The sequence below is a fragment of the Rhinolophus sinicus genome, chromosome 8, assembly GCF_057876585.1.
Source record: "Rhinolophus sinicus isolate RSI-liver-muscle chromosome 8, RSI-T2T, whole genome shotgun sequence".
Lineage (NCBI taxonomy): Eukaryota > Metazoa > Chordata > Mammalia > Chiroptera > Rhinolophidae > Rhinolophus > Rhinolophus sinicus.
The window spans coordinates 41,460,623-41,477,492 of record NC_142508.1 but is presented as its reverse complement, the minus strand read 5'-3'; the positions used below and the strand labels follow the sequence as shown (position 1 = coordinate 41,477,492).

Below are 16,870 nucleotides of genomic sequence, written 5' to 3'. Positions count from 1 at the left end.
TGCCAGTGGGTCCCCGGTAGTGTGGGGTTATCCTTTATCCTTCCTGGCCTTGGTTTTCCTTTTTGTAAGATTGAGCTGGATTGGACAATCTCTAGAGGACTTCCATCTCGTGAGGCTCATCCTTGCAGAATCCTAGGCCAGAGATGGCAAAGACATTTCACTTCGCTTTTGGTCAACTCTTATGCATCAGTAGAGGGTGTCTGGGGCACTGTGCTGAGATGGATTACAAGGCTGATTTGGGATTCAGCCATCAATTAACAAAGTTTTCTGAGAGTAAAGGAGGAGAGAATGGCAGCTCAATGCCCTATTTTTGCTATGGCTTTGGGAACAGGCAGAACTCCTCAGAGTTCTTTTCTCCTATCTCATCCATTTTCCAGATAGGGACACTGAGGGTTGGAGAAAGCAGGGTTTACCCACGATAACATGGGACCTGGTGGCAAAGCTGGGACTAGAGGCCTGGGCTCACAGGACCCGCCTTTTCCCCACCCCTTACCTCTTTACTGGGCATCAGCTACGAGGTCACTTACCGGAACTGAGCTCTCCAGCATGCTCCTTCTCAGAGGTGGGTGTCGTGGCCTCATGGATGGGGCCTTCTGCTGTTTCCTTTGACGGCCTGAAACACCAAAGCCCTCATACTTCTGTGTATCTAGTCTTTCCCATCTCCACACACTCTGCCTATGTCCCATGTCTGTTCTTGGGCAATGCCCCAAACCCTCTGAATTCTCTATGTGCCACAGACACAGCTCAGCACCATGGTCAGCAACACTCAAACAGGCAGGACCCCTGCAAGCCACACACCCCCTACCCCATTCCCAGGGTTACCATCCAATATGTATGATGTAGAGGAAACAGCCCAGCCCTGTGGACAGGACAATGACAGTCAGGATCCCAATGGTAATGCCGGCGATGGCCCCTGCAGACCAGGACGACTGGGAATCTGGGTAAGGAGAGAGAGAGAATCAGAACCCAGGCCTGACACATCCTCATCCCTGTCCCCAGCCCCATTCCCAAGCTTGTGGCTTCACCTCCAATTCATTTGATGAGCACTGGTTTTCCAATCACTGGGAGACAGCAGTTTGGTAGTAGCATGATAGCTGGAGTCAAACGGCCTAGGTTCACATCTCAGCTGTGTGACCTTGACCATGCTACTTACCCTCTCTGTGCTTCAGTTGTCTCTACTATAAAATGGGGATAATAAGGCCTATTTCCTATGCTTGTCTTGGTGTAATGATGATATTGCTTAGGATGATGGATCCAATATGGCTTTCAGAGGAAAGGGCTTTGACAAGCAGAAACCTGGCTTTATTCCAAGTGACTCCCTGGGGTCCTATGACCATGGACAAGGAGCTTCCCTTTCTGAGTCTTCTCATCTCCTCAACGGCAAAGTGAGGGAAATTGTACCCACTGCACAGGGCTGTTGTGAAGACGAAACGGGGTCATGAATGTTAACGCTGGGCACACAGGAGGTGATTGATTAATAAATGGCAGTTGTTGTCATGACAGTGGCCTGCTGTTTGCCCATCCTGCTTCTGCCCAGAGCCATTCTCAAAAGGGTAAAGTCCAGCCACCAGTACTGAGAAGGCAGTCACAAGGGTCAGGGGTATGAGGAACAGGTTCTTCTTTGGGAGGGGGCTTCCTGGATGCCTCAGGGATTCTTAGTTTCATTCTCTGAGCCTCCATGTTTCTATGTCAAACAAGCATAATGATTCATAACCCTGTAGGTGTTTGAGTGGATTAAATGAGATCACATGTGAAGGTACCAGTACAGTGCCTGACACATAGTAGGGCCTCAATAAAAGGTGATGGTGGTGGTGATGGTGGTGGTGGTGGTGGTGGTGGTGATAGAAGTTGCCATCCCCCTGGCTCTAAGCTCCAAGAGCCCTTCATACACGATCTCATTCAAATCCTACAACACCCCCATGAGCGTCAACTGAACTCACTGCTACCACCTCTGAGCCTCTGTTTCTCCATCTATCAGACGGACTTCACAAGCCCAAGGGATTGTTCTGAAGATTAAATGAGGTCATTTGGGAAGCCACATGGGGTCTCTGCTGAGTGGACAACTGAGAACATTGCTCTTGAGGCAGCCAGCCTGGTTTCAAACCCTAGAGACAGGACTTGAGTCTCTAGGTCTCAGTCTCTCCTGTATGATGGAGATACCAACAGGCCTCATAGCTGGCAGGCAGAGAGCACCCAAGAAATATTTGCTGGTATTATATATAGAAAGACTTGCTTCAGGCATGTGCCACAGGCTCAGTAAAGAATAATTTTATTTGTTTAACAAACACAATATGCCAGGAACTGCCATAGAACTTTACAAATGTTGGTTAATCTTCAACAAACCTGTTTTATATATATGCATAATTACTATGTTTGTTTAACAGACAAGGAATTGGAGGCCCAGAGAGGTTAAGTAGCATGCCTAAGGTCACACAGCTAATAAGCATCGGAGCCAGGATGTGAACCCTGGCGAATAGGGACACTGTGTTGCCCTCTCAAGCACATAAGACAGAAATACAGGCGCTCACTGCCAGTCACACCCAATTGCTATTAATATAATTAATTCCTGAATCCCCCTACCAGCTCATTCCTTCTCTCACTGGCTATCTTCCTGACTCACTGTGCTTCTAAACAACAAAGGTGGGCATCACAAACCCCATTTACAGGTGGGAAAATGGAGGCTCAGGGCAGTCTGGAGAGTTTTCCAGGGCACGCAGCTAGGAAGTAGACGTTCTAGGGCCTGAGCGTTAGGGATTGGGATTGACCGACTTCGGACTGGCAACCTGCCCACGCAGTACACTCATTCCCACAGCCTCGCCCATGGTAAGGGAAGACTAGATCTCCGGGACCCGCATTGGGGAAAGCCACTTGGACCCCGGGGGAAGGTGGTACACCTGAAGGACTCACCTACCACTCTGACCAGGACCAAGGTGGAGCGGGTCAGGCGGGTCAGAGGGTTGAGGGCCGTGCAGTTGTAGATCCCCTGGTGTTCCCAGGACAGGGCCGCAATGGTCAGCGTTCCCCCCATATACACAGTGGTGGAGTGCTCAAAGGTCCAGCGGTACTCGGCACTGGGCTGGGACTCAGCCCGACACTGCAGGGTCAAGCTGGAGTTGAGCTCCGCCGTGACGTCGCTGACCACCCCAGACCCCGGCCCCATGGTGATGTCCACTCGGTCAGGGCCATCTGTGTGCAAAGCCAAACGTTATGCACCTGTCCTCCACTGGCGAGTTTCCTATTCTGCCCTGTTCGCTTCCACATTGGACATTTTGCCTTTTTTCCTTTCTCAGTTCTAACTCAGATAATTTCAGGTTATACCCTGGAAAACAAAGGCTCTTCTAACTGCTGGACCCTCAGCTAGATAGGAAATAGAAAATGCCCCCTTTCCTCCTTAGCTGCCTAGCATGGGTTGATAGATTGCAACATGAAGTGGGGGAAAAAATCAAAATAAAAACCCCTGCCCTTGAAAAAGCAAATTCTTACAAAGGAGCCTCGTAAGACATCCAGGCTTCAGAAACTGTTGCTGTGTTCTATGAACGTAGCCCCTAACTTCCAAAAAGTTGATAATTCAGATGGAATTTCTTATTTAACAACACATGGGTCTGTAACAATATTTAATTTTCCATCTGTGTATTCTCAACACTTGTGGATTTTCTTTGTAAAGAAAGAGCACTTGGCTCTCCTCCCACACACGAAGGAAACTAATGAAAAAGCTGTAGGCTTTCTTAAGCAAACTAAGAGTCTGAGTCTTGTCTTATTTAAATTAACAAGAACAACTGGAAAGAAGGATGAAAAGGGTTTCTAGTTGGCACATTCCAGAAGAGGAGGAAAATTCTGCCCTTTCCCGCTCCTAAATATCCTTTGAATCTGTTTGTTTCTTCTCGTCCTAACCCCGGGGCCACCAGGGCGCCTCATTTGTACCCACCGTGGTCTCCCCATCCTGGTCTCAAATCCTCCACACAGCAGCCAGAGGGATCTTCCCAAGTATAACCTTGACACTCTCCCTCCCTTGCTCAGAACTCTCCATGGCTGCCCGGTATCCTTGGGACAAAGCCCATAGGTGACAAGCTCATTCACAGTCTGGCCCTTGCAGCCCCCTGCAGCCCCTCCACTCACCTCTCCACACCTACTATGCTCCATCCAGGAATAAGCTCCTGCTGTGACAGTCCATCCTTCTCATGGTCCCTCTTACCTCAAAGCCACCCAATACTCTCTTCCTTCTTTGGCATGCTCTCCCCTGAGTCTGCTCCACCTCCCTAACTTACTGGTCCTTTCAGCTCTCATGACAGACACCACCTCTCACGCTAAGCCTTCCTACAGCCCCCAGACTTCAGAAATTGTTGCTGTGTCCTGCGGGGGTTCCCCAAATCCTCTTGTCCCGTGGCAGCACTGATCACACTGTATTTTCTCTGCCTGCTCATTGCTCTCCCCATCCCGAGTCGGCTGTGAGCTCTGAAAGCTATGGCCATTATCAAGTGCCCAACGTGCGGCTCAGCACAGAGAGAACTAAATAGATATGTTTGGTTTAATGGCTGAAGTAGGAAAGAAAGCGGAGAGAGCAACAGAGGAGGAGAAAAAGGAGCAAAGCAATATATTTAACCCCTGTCTCTATCTCCCCAGCTATGTAACGTGTATAAAAGTAGACCCCTGTGTTAGCAGAAACCTCTTCTCCCCCAATCCTCTCCACCTCAGCTCATGGCTTTTACATTCTTTGAGTAGCTCAGACAAAAAACCTTGGACTCTTTCTTGTTTCCTCTCTCTTGCCCCTCATGTCAATCAGCAGCAAATCCTCTGAGCTCGATACTCAAAATACATCCATAGTAGGATCACTTCTCATCACCCACAGCTGCCACCCTGGCCCTGCCCCATTTCTGGATGGATTATGGTGGTCGGTCACCACCAGAGGGCGCCTTGCAGACCGCCTATAGCTGGAGATTAATTGACCAAGGGTCCAGCGGCTGCGCTTCGAAATCCACGCCCAGCCCTCCCGCGGGTTGCGCCCTGCCAATACCTGAATGTGTTGGGGAAACTGAGGCAGACGCCTTCCTGGGAGACATGGGTCTCCTGACAGAGTTGACAAAGTTCCTTAGACTACACGGCATTCTATACGCTTCCACCCAACCTTCCCTCCCTTTCTCCCTCACTCCGGGTCAGACTTGCGTCTATGTCCGATGGCTCCCCGAGACTTTCTGCGTTTCCCCTACTTTTTCACACAAGAGCACTCCCCTAATAAAATCCTGTGAGGATTTTAATCCCGCCTTGGGGTCTGCGTCTCAAAGGACCCGGATAAACACAACTCTTTCCATAACCTCCTCCCTCTCTCCTGCTTCTACCCCGTAGACAAAGAACAGAGAGACCCGTGACCGCTCTCCCTCCTCTGCCCAGAGCCTCTGTGGCTCCCAGCGCCCTCACCCTGGCCCATAAGGCCCTGCGCGACCTGCCCCCACCCTATCACCTCCAGAGCTCTTCTGTTCCACTCTCCCCCTAATTCACTTCTCCGTTACCTTGGCTTCCTTGGGGCCCTCTGACATGCCAAGTGCAGTCCCACCTCACTCACTGTTCCCTCCCCATGGAACTCGCTTCCCTTAGCTGCTTGCAGGGCTTACTCCCTGCCCCCCTTCTGTCTCTGCACAAACACCACCTCCTCAGGGAGGCCTCCCCCGACCACCCAGCTAAGACTGCAACACCGTCCCCCCTCCCAGCCCTCCCTGTCCTGCTCTCCCTGCTGCATGGTTCTCTTAGCCTTAGCCCCATCTGACACACCGTGTATCCCCCTTGCTTAGCTGTTTATGGTCCGTCTCACCCACTAGAACATGAACTCTGCGAGGGCAGGGGCTTTGTCTTGTCCATCACCCAGACATCCCTGGCACAGAGCAGGTATTCAATAATTCTGGAATAAATGGCTAGAAGGAAGAACTTAAAGCCAGGAAGGGAGGAAAGGAAGGTCCAGGCTTGGGGTGACTCACAGCTGATGGTCAGCCAGAAGGGCTTGCTTCGGGCCCAGCTGCCCCAGTTCCAGACCTCACACTCATAGGGCCCCGTGTCATTCCTCCCAAGGCTGTGGACGACCAGGGTCTTGTTGTCAGCTGACAGCACCAGGTGCTTGCTGGGAAGGAGGAGCTGGTCCTTCAGGAACCACTGGACTCGAACCCCCTCATGGGTGGTCTGACAGGTCAGGGCCACGGAGCTGGCATTCTCCTGGAGATTCAGGCTTGGGGACACAATGCAAGGCTTGGTCCGTCTTTCTGGAAAGAGGGAGAGATAGAGGATAGGGTTCAGCGACCCTTCCCCAGGCGGGACCCTCAGAGCTTTCCAAGGATGTAGGTGTATGTGTCGCGAGTGGTGTGTGTGAGTGTATGTGCCGTGTGTATGATGTATTATGTGGGTGGTACGTGTACGCTTTTGTGTACGAGTGTATGCTGGGTGACAGTTATATGAATATGTTATGGGTTTTATGTGTGTGTGGTGTTTTGTGTGTGTGAGTTTGTGTCTGTTGTATATGTGTGTGTTGTATGTCTATGTTTTGTGACTGTGAGGTATGGGTGTTGTACATATGCACTTTGTGTGTGAGTGTGTATTGTCTATACATTTTTTCTGTGAGTGTATGTTGTGTGTCTGTGGTATTGTATATGTTATGTGTATGTGTTGTATGGTGTACGTGTATATACTATGTATACGACTGTGTTGTGTGTATAGTATGTGTATACAATGAGTGTGTGTATTGTGTCAGTTGTGTGCATGTGTTGAGGGTGTTGAATGAATAAGTGGTATTTTTCATGTTGCATATGAAAATGTTTTGTGTGTTGTATATGAAAATGAGTGTCTGTGATGTGCGTGTTGTGTGTATATGTTGTGTGTATATGTATTTTATGTGAGTGTGTCATGGTTGTGATTTTGTTTGTTGTAGACGTGCTGTATGTGAGATATGTGTGTCTGTGTTTAATGTGTAGTATGTCATGTGTGTTGTATATGTTATGCAAATGTGTATTACTATATGTACTTGTATGTGTTGTGGGTTTGTGTATATGGTGTGTATATGTGTTGTGTGTCTGAGATATGTTATGTACTGTGAATTGTGTGTTGTATATATCTGTTGTATGCATGTTATGTGTGTTTTGTGTGCGTGTGTGTGGCATGTACCTGTGGTATTGTATGTTATGTGTATGAGTTGTAGTATCTCTTGTGTGTATTGTGCACACGTGTGAGTGTGCAGTGCATATGTGATTATAATTTGTGTGTGTGACTCTATGTGTGTATGGGATGTGTGAGCGTTGTGTTAGTGTTTGTATGGATAGAGAATCAACCTTCCAACTTCCAGACAATCAAATAATGGACAACCCATAGACAGCCAACATGGTCTTGTGGAGGACATGCCACGCCAGGAGCCAGGTCCTTCCGTGTGGCCGGAGCCCTGCTCTGCCACCAGCTACTGCTCCGGGTCCTCCTCAAACTCTCAGGTATGGGTTTAGCTCTGATTCTCAGAGGAACAAAGCAGAGGGACAGGGAAAAGAGACTCACCAAGGACTCGTACTTTAAGAGCAGCCAAGAGGGACAGGTGGGTGGCACTGTTGGACACCAAGCACCTGTACGTGCCCTCGTGTTCCCTGGACACGGCATGGATGCTGAAGGTCCTCGTGGTAAGAGACAGGAGGGAGTCGTTGTGGAAAAACCAGGAAAAGGCAGGAGAGGGGTGAGACTGCACTTCCACTGAGAAGGTCACGTTGGAGCCCTCCATCACCCCAACCACCTCTCCGCTGAGTACACCAGACTCCAACTTGATTTCAATGGGGTCAGGACCATCTGAGAGGACAAGCACAATAGTAACATAACAGTAACATCAGCACCAGCTCTCTCTGAGGGGCACTTCAGGGGCCAATAAATATTAATATTTCTCTTCTCCCCACCCAAGCTCTGGAGCAATTACAAAGGAGATGCAGGAGTTTAACGGAGATTACATGTCAGCCTTATCCCTGGATAAAGCAGGATGGGAAGACAGACACATCTAAACATGTCCGCAAATGCTCTTTCCTTGCCTAGACCCAGGCAAGATTGTGGATCAAACATCCAAAGGTTAAGAAGCTGTTTTAGATATGTTAAGTTGGGTGTTTCCAGTAGAATCCAAGTAGAGACATCAAAGAGCTGTACATCTGGAGTTCAAGGGTAGACCAGTGCATGTTTGGATGGTATTTAAAGCTGGGAGACTGAATGAGATCCCAGGGAAGTGGGTGTCAGTGAAGGACTGGGGAGAATGGAAAGGGACTCACAGTTCACCATCAGGAAGGTGGGATCACTGCTCTGGATCTGGCGGGCACCCCAGGCTTCACATTGGTAATTCCCGGTGTCCTCTCGCTGGACCGTGAGGATGGTGAGGGTCTTGCCATCCGGGGACAGCTGCAGGCGCTCATGGAACACCAGGGGGCGGTTGTTGGAGACCCAGTGGATGGTAATGTTGACGTCCTTGGTGTCACAGTAGAAGGTCACCTTTTCTCTGTGCTCTATGGCAATGCCCTGGCTGACTGAAATGGTGGGCTTGGCCAGCGTTTCTGCACAGGGAGAAAGAGGTGAGACACAGACAGAGGAAGACCAAGCAAGACATAGTCACAGAGAGATCCAGAGAGTCAGGGATGGATTGGAATCACCAGAAGACACATGAGCTCAATGCCCAGCTGGGCTCAAATGCTAGATCTACTGCTCATTCTAGGTGTGACCTTGGGTAATTTACTTCCCCTTTCTGAACCTCATTACAAAAAGGATTGTATAAATAAAGTAGAGGGTCTGGGACATGACAGCGGGTCAGTTGATATCAGCTGCCAAGAGAATCAAGCTTATAACAGCAGTACCAGCCATGTCTTACTACCTGCTTCTTAGCCAACCTTTCCCACCCCCGGCCATGACAGCCATAGTCCACCCTTTTATCCCTGCCCCAATACAATCAATTCCACCAGTTGTTGTCAGACCCTGGCTGGGCCCATCAGATTCATCCTGTTAAGACTTTGTATACATGGAACCTCGATGGATGCTTGAGAATGACAGCCTTGTTTTCTGTGTCCACATCTCTGCATCTTCCATGAGTCTGGGGCATCCAAGGGGGTCCCAAACATAGACAGAATAACATCCTTCTCACTTTGGATGGTGTTAAGCAGATGGGCATCAGGGATGAGATGGGCTGCAGTTGGCAGACTCCACACTGTGAAAAGTGAGGCTGGTGGGGGAGACAGGAGGCATTCAGGAAGGGAGAGGTAGGTTGGGGGGTGTCCAGTTACAGTCTTCATAAGTAGAGGGAGGTCTGAGGTCACAGACATGGCACTCCATCCTTAGGGACTTGACTCCTACTCGCTATTTACTGGCTGTGTGACTTGTGGCATGTTTTTAATCTTCTCTGAGTCTCATTTTTCCCAGCTGTAAAATGGGTATAATCCTGGGGTTGTTGTGGGGTGATAAAGAATACTGGCGAGCTGTAACTGGGCTGCCGGAGGGTCACTGTGCTCTCTCCAGTGAGGCTCACTCTGGGGGAGATGCATGATCAGCCTCCCCACTCCACACAGAGGGAAACAACTGCTCAGAGAAATGAAGTCACTTTCCAAGTCCATATAGTAAGTGGCAGAAGCCAAACTTGAACCTGACTTTCCAGTCCCTAAAGGCTATGCTCTCAACACTGCGTAATTCCTCCCATCAGCCAGGGATGGGCACAGAACTTACCCCTGATAAAGGGGAACTTGTTCTATTATAACTGGTGGGAGAATTTACCTTTGGTACTTCCTCAGACCCGCCCTCAGGTGGACATTTCCCTTGCATAGGGGAGAAAGGGGAACAAGATACCAGGAGTGCGCAGTTTCCACTTGGCCATTCTGTGCAGTTTTATTTAGGCTCGAAGAGACTGGGGGTATGGGTGGGAACCCCCAACCCCAACTGCCATGCTCCTGTGCAGCTACCAAGACACACCCCTCACCCTTCCCATCAGCCCAATTACCAGAGGCTGGCAGCCACGCTTCTCTCCACCCCTCAGAAGACCCCAATTTGGCCCAAGCACCACCCCCTTCCCTGTTCAGTCAGAGTGAAGGGCATGGGCTGTTAGGATATTTGGAAGCAAATACGGACTCTGACACCTACTGCCTCTATTATCACGGGCCAGGGGCTTTCTCTTTGTGACTCTAGTGTCTTCAACTGCAAAATGGGGATAATAATAGAACTTAGTTCATCGAGTTCTTGTGAAGTCTGCTGAGTTTTCAGATGTGACACGCTTAAAACAGTTCATAGTAAGTGTTCAGTCGTTATTATTATTATTTCCTATGTCTGTATTTTCGGCCTCCAATGGTGATTTAGAGGTGAAGTCCACAGGCTCAGAGCCTGACTGCCTGGGTTTGAAGCCCAGCTTTGCCAATTTACTGGGCAAGTGAGTCTCAGTTCCCCCACTTGTAAAATGGGGTAATAATAGTTCCTGCCTCATGTAAAGATAAATGAAAAATGTGAGTGAAAGCATCAATGGTGGGCTCATCATACTTGTTAGAGGTAAATCTTGATAAAGATGAACTGGGACTTTAAGGAAACTAATCAGTCTGGGAGGTCTATGGGAAGAGCTGGGCTCCTTGAACTCTACGGTCCTAACTTTTCATAAAACTCTATGGTTATGACCTCCTGTTTCCCTGATATCTATCTATCTATCTATCTATCTATCTATCTATCTATCTATCTATCTATCTATCTATCTATCTATCTATCTATCTATCATCTCTTCCATCTTGGCATACAGCCAGAATTGCACGCGACTCATTGGGTCCGCACGTTCTCACACTGCTGCAGTACTAGTTCCTTTTCCCGAATAAATTATTTTGGTGACAGACTACCTAGTCGATGTTATTGTTCAGTCAACAATCTCCATTTGCGAAAAGCATTCATCTGGCCCCTTCCCCACTCCCCCACCCCCACCTCCTCCCCAGAGGGTCCTGTCTTCTGTGCACCAGGAGGAAACAAACCTTGCAGAGAAACACACAGGCCCTCTCTTTCTCCTCTCTCTTTCTCTCTCTCTCTCTCCCCCCCAGGAGGACCCCAGAGCCCCTTCAGCCTACCAGGGTCAGACAGGAAGCTCCTCCCAGAGGGAAGAGCTGGCCTCAGGGCCACACAGCAAAGCCAGGCTGAGTCCTCCCCCCTGCATGCCACACATTGTAAAATCATTTCTTTGCCTCAGATACTTTAAGCATTAGTTTCACATCCATCCCCATCCTGATGTGGGACCTGGCCACTCAGAGCTGGCACAACCTCCCCCTGTCTCTCACTCCTGTCTGCCTGTTATGTTCCAGCTGTCTTCTATTTATCTCTCTCTGGGTCACACACACACAACCCCTCCACCCTCCACCCCCACCCCCATCTAAGGGGAGCAGGGCACTCACCTGAGAACAGGATTCCTGCCCAGTGGTGGCCCCATAAGTCAGCGGGCCCCATGGCCCCTAGCACCTGGCTTCAGTGTGCCCTGGCTTGCACACACACACCGTCCTCACTCCAGCTCCTGTCTCTTTCCCTCTGCAAAGTCACAGGCACTTTGATGACAGCAGCTCCCAGGACAGACTGCAGATGGTGGCAGGGGAGGAACTTTGGCCCTGCCTTCACTCTCCACCCAAAGGGCTCACTTTCCTTCCTCTGCCCAGCCCAGAGAGCAGGAGCCCAGGAACGCTGGGGTTCCCGCAAGGTGGAAAAGGAAAAAGAAAACCCTGCCCTTTGGCCCTGGGTCCCCTTGAGAATGATGTCCCCTCTTCCTAAGACCCCTCCCCCCCCACCTCTTTTCTGGGATGCAGAGCAATCCGGGAGAAGGGGAGCCGAGGAAGGACAACTTGAGAATGGTCAAAGGGACCAGAAACTGAGATCGTGATGATCAATGGCAATGATAATAATAAAAACAATAATGGTGGTTCCTGGTTGTTGAGAGCTTAATAAAATCAGGTCCAGTGCCAAGCTCACCATAGGCAGCCTGGAAATATTAAATGAGCTGAAATAACACTTGTGATAAGGATTCCTGGTCATAAACAAAAGGTGAAAAGCACAGACTGAGCTGGGCCGGGAGAGCTCAGGGAGTACCTGAACCAGCCTGTGGGGAGGGAGCAGTGAGGACTCCCTGGAGGAGGGGACATCTGAGCTGAGAGCTGGAGAACATAGTAAAGTTCAACATATGAGGGTTGCTTTTTTCCGTTTAATTCCCTGTGGGCAAGACAAGCTGTTGGTCTTTGGGAGCACATACACCAAGAAGATTTAACATAATCACCTGGGTCAGGGAACTACAATTAATCCACATATTCATTCATCCCTTTGCTCATTCATTTAACAAAGTCCATGAACTTCTCTTCTGTGCTGATCCCTGTGCCTAGTGCTGTTGGGGACATGGCCGCGACCAAGGCATCCCCAGCCTTTCCCTCATGAGCTCACATCCAGAAAGGGAGGCAGACCTTTCCCCGTTCAGTGACCAGTGGGCGGGGCGGGGGCGGGAGAGCACAGTGGGGGCGCCTGACCTGGCCTGAGGATGGAGAGATGGCTTCCTGGAGGAGGGGACATCAAAACTGAGACCTGTAGGATGCAGGGGTGAGTCAGGGAGAGGCCGGGAGGCAGAGGGAGCAGCATGTGAGAAGTTGCTGAGTTTGAGGCACCGAAGGAAGTTCATGTGGCTCCAGAACAGAGGAAGTAGGAGGGTGGGGTGTTCAAGTCAAGGCTGAGACAACTCGAAAACGATGGCTTAGGGCATGAGGGGCACCTTGGAGAGTGGGGAAAAGATCTCAGCTTGCCCAGCTGCCTTAACTTGCTGCCCCAGGTTGGGTCCCAATCATTTCACAGGCAGTCACTACATTTCTGCTCCAATGAAGCATGAGGCTGAGCAAATGGCTCTGGAGCCAGACTACAGGGATTCAAACCCTGGATCCTCCAATTGCTAATGCTGTGGCGTTGGGCACATCAGTTCCAAAGTGGCCATTTTCCTCAGCTGTAAGATGGAGAGGATGATGGGCTTGCCTCTTGGAAGGCTGCTGTCTGAGTTCTCCGTGTCCCCCACCCTTGCTGTGTTTTGTCAGGAAGTGACGTCACCCCTGTACGCTTCAGTGTTCTCAAGGGGGATAAACAGTCTCACCTCACAAACTGGCTGCAAGGATCAAATGAGTTAATGTTGGTGTCATGCAGGGTCTCTGGTCCTGCTCCCCACACAAGAACACAGGATATGGTGAGGCCAAAAAGGAACACCCACGGAGCCATAGGTAGGGGAGTCATACCACTATAGTCTCACTGGAAGCTGGAGCCACAGGACCTGCAACCTGCTGTCTGCTTTTCTGCCTGCCAACCAACCGACTCCCCTTGCTAGCTGCAATCCGCCCTGCTAACTGCAACCCGTGCTTGCTAGCTCAGCCACCATCTTCTTGCTAGCCCCCATTTTCTGCTAGTGTAGTCACAGCAGTTATATTAGTGGCCAGTGGCTCACTGGTTACAGCTGACAGCCAACTAGCCACAGCTGATGGCCATCCAATCACAGTTGATAGCTATTTACTACCTGAGCCAGCACCTTTCCATGTGAGGGCAAGAGTCTGAAAATTGTACTCTTGGCTGTGACCCCACAATCCCCCTCCCCACCCTACCCTCTGCCCCACCCAAGAGGACCAAGCGTCACTGGAGTGAACTTCCCAAATCTGCCCCTTCCTACGGGAGCAGGGTTCTCTCTCCGTAAACTTCCACCCACCCACCCTCCCTCCCCATGGCAGGTTCCATGCTTTCGTGAGCCAGCAAGAAAGAGGAACTTTCTGGGCCCCTCCCTGTAGCACAACTTCTACTTTGTTTCTAACCAATGAAAATAAACCCAGATCCTTCCCACTTTCCCATCTCACCTAACAGTCTCAGCCATGCAGGCTGGTTCTAAGCCGTGTCTTCCCACGCATGACCTTGACTGACCTCCTAATCCACATGCCTCCTTCTGGCTGCCCTCCCCGCCATTCACTCAGCAAAAGTTTATTTGGCCCTAGTATGTGTTGGGCATTGTTTTGGGTGCTTAGGACACACCAGCAAATGAAACAAATACAGATCTCTGCCCTAAAAGCAATGACCTTTTATGTAGGGAAGGGGGAAGTGGAGGAAGACAGACAATGAGCAAGTGGCCACTTTCCTCTGCTGTAAGATGGAGATGATGATGGCCGTGCCTCTTGGAAGGCTGCTGTCTTCCAAGATACATGATCAATAACTGAATTTTCTATGATGTTACAACGTGATGAGTATCATGGGGGGTCAGGACCAGGGCGTCAGGGTGGGCATGCGGTATGCAGGACTGAAGTGGGTGATCTGAGTAGACCTCATAGAATTTTGAGCAAGAACAACTTGAAGGAGGTGAGAGAGTGAAACAGACGTCTGGAGGTTCCTGGAAATTAATCCACTTCTGAAAAAAAAAAAAAAAAATGGAGGCAGGATCCCAAGTAGCTATCCCCTGCTTCCTGCATTTAAATAACGATATGAGTTATTTATTTCCTATAAAATGTATCTGTACTAAATGACCACACACCTGGTGGCTTAAAACAACACATATTCCTTATCTCACAGTTCTGCAGGCCAGAAGTCCAGGTTAGCTCAGCTGGTTTCTCTACTGAACTCGATGTGTCTGTCGCCAGCTGGCCTCTTCTGAAGCGGCTGTGGGAAGAATCTGCTCCCAAGCTTATTCGTGTTGTTGGCAGAATCCAATCCCCTGGAGTTGTGAGACTAGGGTCCCCATTTCCTTGCTGGTTGTCAGCTGGGGGCCGCCCTTAGCTCCTGAGGTTTCTCCCCTTGCATGTGAGCTTTGTATCTCAGAGCCAGCAACACACGACAAAGCTTTCTCACACTTGGAATTTCTCTGGCTTTCTTTTCTGCCCCATCTCTCTACTGCTTCCAGCTGGAGAAAATCCCCTGCTTTGAAGGGCTCGTGTCTTTTGCCTGCGCCCACCTGGGTAATCCAGGCTACTCTCCCTATTTGAAGTCTGTAACCTTAGTTACATCGGCAAAGTCCCTTTTGCTGTGTAACGTAACATGCTCACAGGTTCATAACATAATCACAGATTGGGGCAGGGGCATCTATTCTGCTTACCAGAATGACATGATGTGAGGGCAGGATGTCTAGAGTTGAGGCAGCCATCTTGAGACCATGAGGTAGGAAGCTGAAGAGGATATTCAATAAACTGAGGATGAATGGAAGGATTTTACTGCGCCATGCAATAAGCCTGGGGCACCTTGTAACGTAACAATTATGGTTTTGGTCACTCTGAGCCAGGTTATCGTTTGTTTGTAGCTGAATGCATCCTACTGGGTACCCTGTCCAGTCACCACTGGAACTGTTTAGAAGCCTAGAGTTTATGGGGCTTGTGTCCTTTGTCTTAGACAGTACTAAAATTTACTTTGAGAAGGAGCCTATGCAAAACTACTGCTCTGTTTAAAAAGATTCCTGTCTAGCTGCCTTCTACTGTGTTTCCCCCAAAATAAGACCTAGTTGGACAATCAGCTCTAATGCGTCTTTTGGAGCAAAAATTAATATAAACCCCATCTTATTTTACTGTAAGACCCGGTCTTACATATTATATTATATTATATTATATTATATTATATTATATTATATTGACCAGGTCTTATATTAATTTTTGCTCCAAAAGACGCATTAGAGCTGATTGTCTGGCTAGGTCTTATTTTCGGGGAAACACAGTATTTGATATGGGGAAACTGAGGTCCAGAGGGGAGAGTGAAGATTTTCTCCAGGGTCATAGAGCACCTGGGAAACTCAATTCCATACCGTTGAGTTTTTGTGCCTACTGTGTGGGAAAAGCAGGATCAGTATGAATGACAAGAGGAAGGATGCTGTATGAAATGACCCATGTGGTACAATCACAACATCTCAAAGACCTGACTGCAAGAATCTATAACCAAGAACCCCTGCACACACATCATCAGGGACCCCTGAAGCCACTGCACCAAACCTGTTGCCATCACTCATAGGGTAACACAGAAGACAGATGAAAGATTAGCCCACAGATACACAGACAGTTTCTTGAGCCCAGTGTCAGTATAGTAATAGGCACATCATCTCTCAGTCATGGTTCAACGGAGTAAACTTTCCTAGAAGCTTCTCTAGCTGAGATATTCTCCCCTGGCCGCTATAATAACTTCACCAACACTCTCCGAATTCTACTCCCTCCATCAATCACCACAGCGACCCACACACACCCCACCACACCCAGTCTGAGCCATGAGTTCTAGAACTTGGGGCACCACTAATTACCATATTTTGCCGTGTATAATGTGCACTTTTTGGACCAAATTTGCGAGGGAAAAATAAGGATGCACATGATACATGGGTAGTACTAATTCTGTATCTATATAAATATTTTTTTATTAGTTTCAGGTGCACAAGACAAAGCAAAACTTAGACGTTTATCATTTATATCCCTGACACTGTGTGAACCTCCCTCCCCCCATCCACTATCCCTCTGTACGTTCCCCAAATTAATTTTCAAAACCCCGTGGCCATCCTGTGGTTACTGACTATTTTCTAAACCTCTCACCTTCCTCTTATCCCCACCCCCCCGCCCCTCTAGCAACCCTCAGTTTTTCCTCTATGTCTCCAAAACTGTCTCTGATTAGTTCATTCACTTATTCTTTTCTTTAGATTCCGCATATAAGTGAGATCATATGGTATTTGTCTTTCTCTGTCTGACTTATTTCACTTAACATAATGTTCTCTAGGTCCATCCATGTTGTTGCAAATGGTAAGATTTCTTTCTTCTTTATGGCTGTGATATAAATATTTTTAATTCTTGTATTTATGCTTATGAATTAAAAGTGTAACTCTAGAAATCGATAACAGTAACTGTATGCAAAATAATACCCTGGAATA

At 48.9% G+C, this 16,870-nt stretch overlaps 1 protein-coding gene across 2 annotated transcripts in view; it reads right to left on the bottom strand.

Annotated features, from left to right (window-relative positions):
• The window catches only part of ZNF180 (zinc finger protein 180), a 38,006-nt gene extending 26,383 nt beyond the window's left edge, over nucleotides 1-11,623 (bottom strand). Inside the window, exons 1-8 of one of the 2 annotated variants that reach the window (XM_088800115.1) lie at nucleotides 11,388-11,623; nucleotides 9,125-9,202; nucleotides 8,265-8,543; nucleotides 7,519-7,800; nucleotides 5,967-6,245; nucleotides 2,908-3,186; nucleotides 823-937; nucleotides 528-613 (exon numbers count right to left, since the gene is read on the bottom strand). In XM_088800115.1, the coding sequence (XP_088656241.1) occupies nucleotides 528-613; nucleotides 823-937; nucleotides 2,908-3,186; nucleotides 5,967-6,245; nucleotides 7,519-7,800; nucleotides 8,265-8,543; nucleotides 9,125-9,202; nucleotides 11,388-11,439 (1,450 nt within the window). In that variant the 5' untranslated portion in view covers nucleotides 11,440-11,623. The remainder of the gene's footprint in view (nucleotides 1-527; nucleotides 614-822; nucleotides 938-2,907; nucleotides 3,187-5,966; nucleotides 6,246-7,518; nucleotides 7,801-8,264; nucleotides 8,544-9,124; nucleotides 9,203-11,387) is intronic. The other variant, XM_074314170.2, reaches the window with a different exon arrangement.
• Between the last annotated feature and the right edge of the window lie 5,247 nt (nucleotides 11,624-16,870).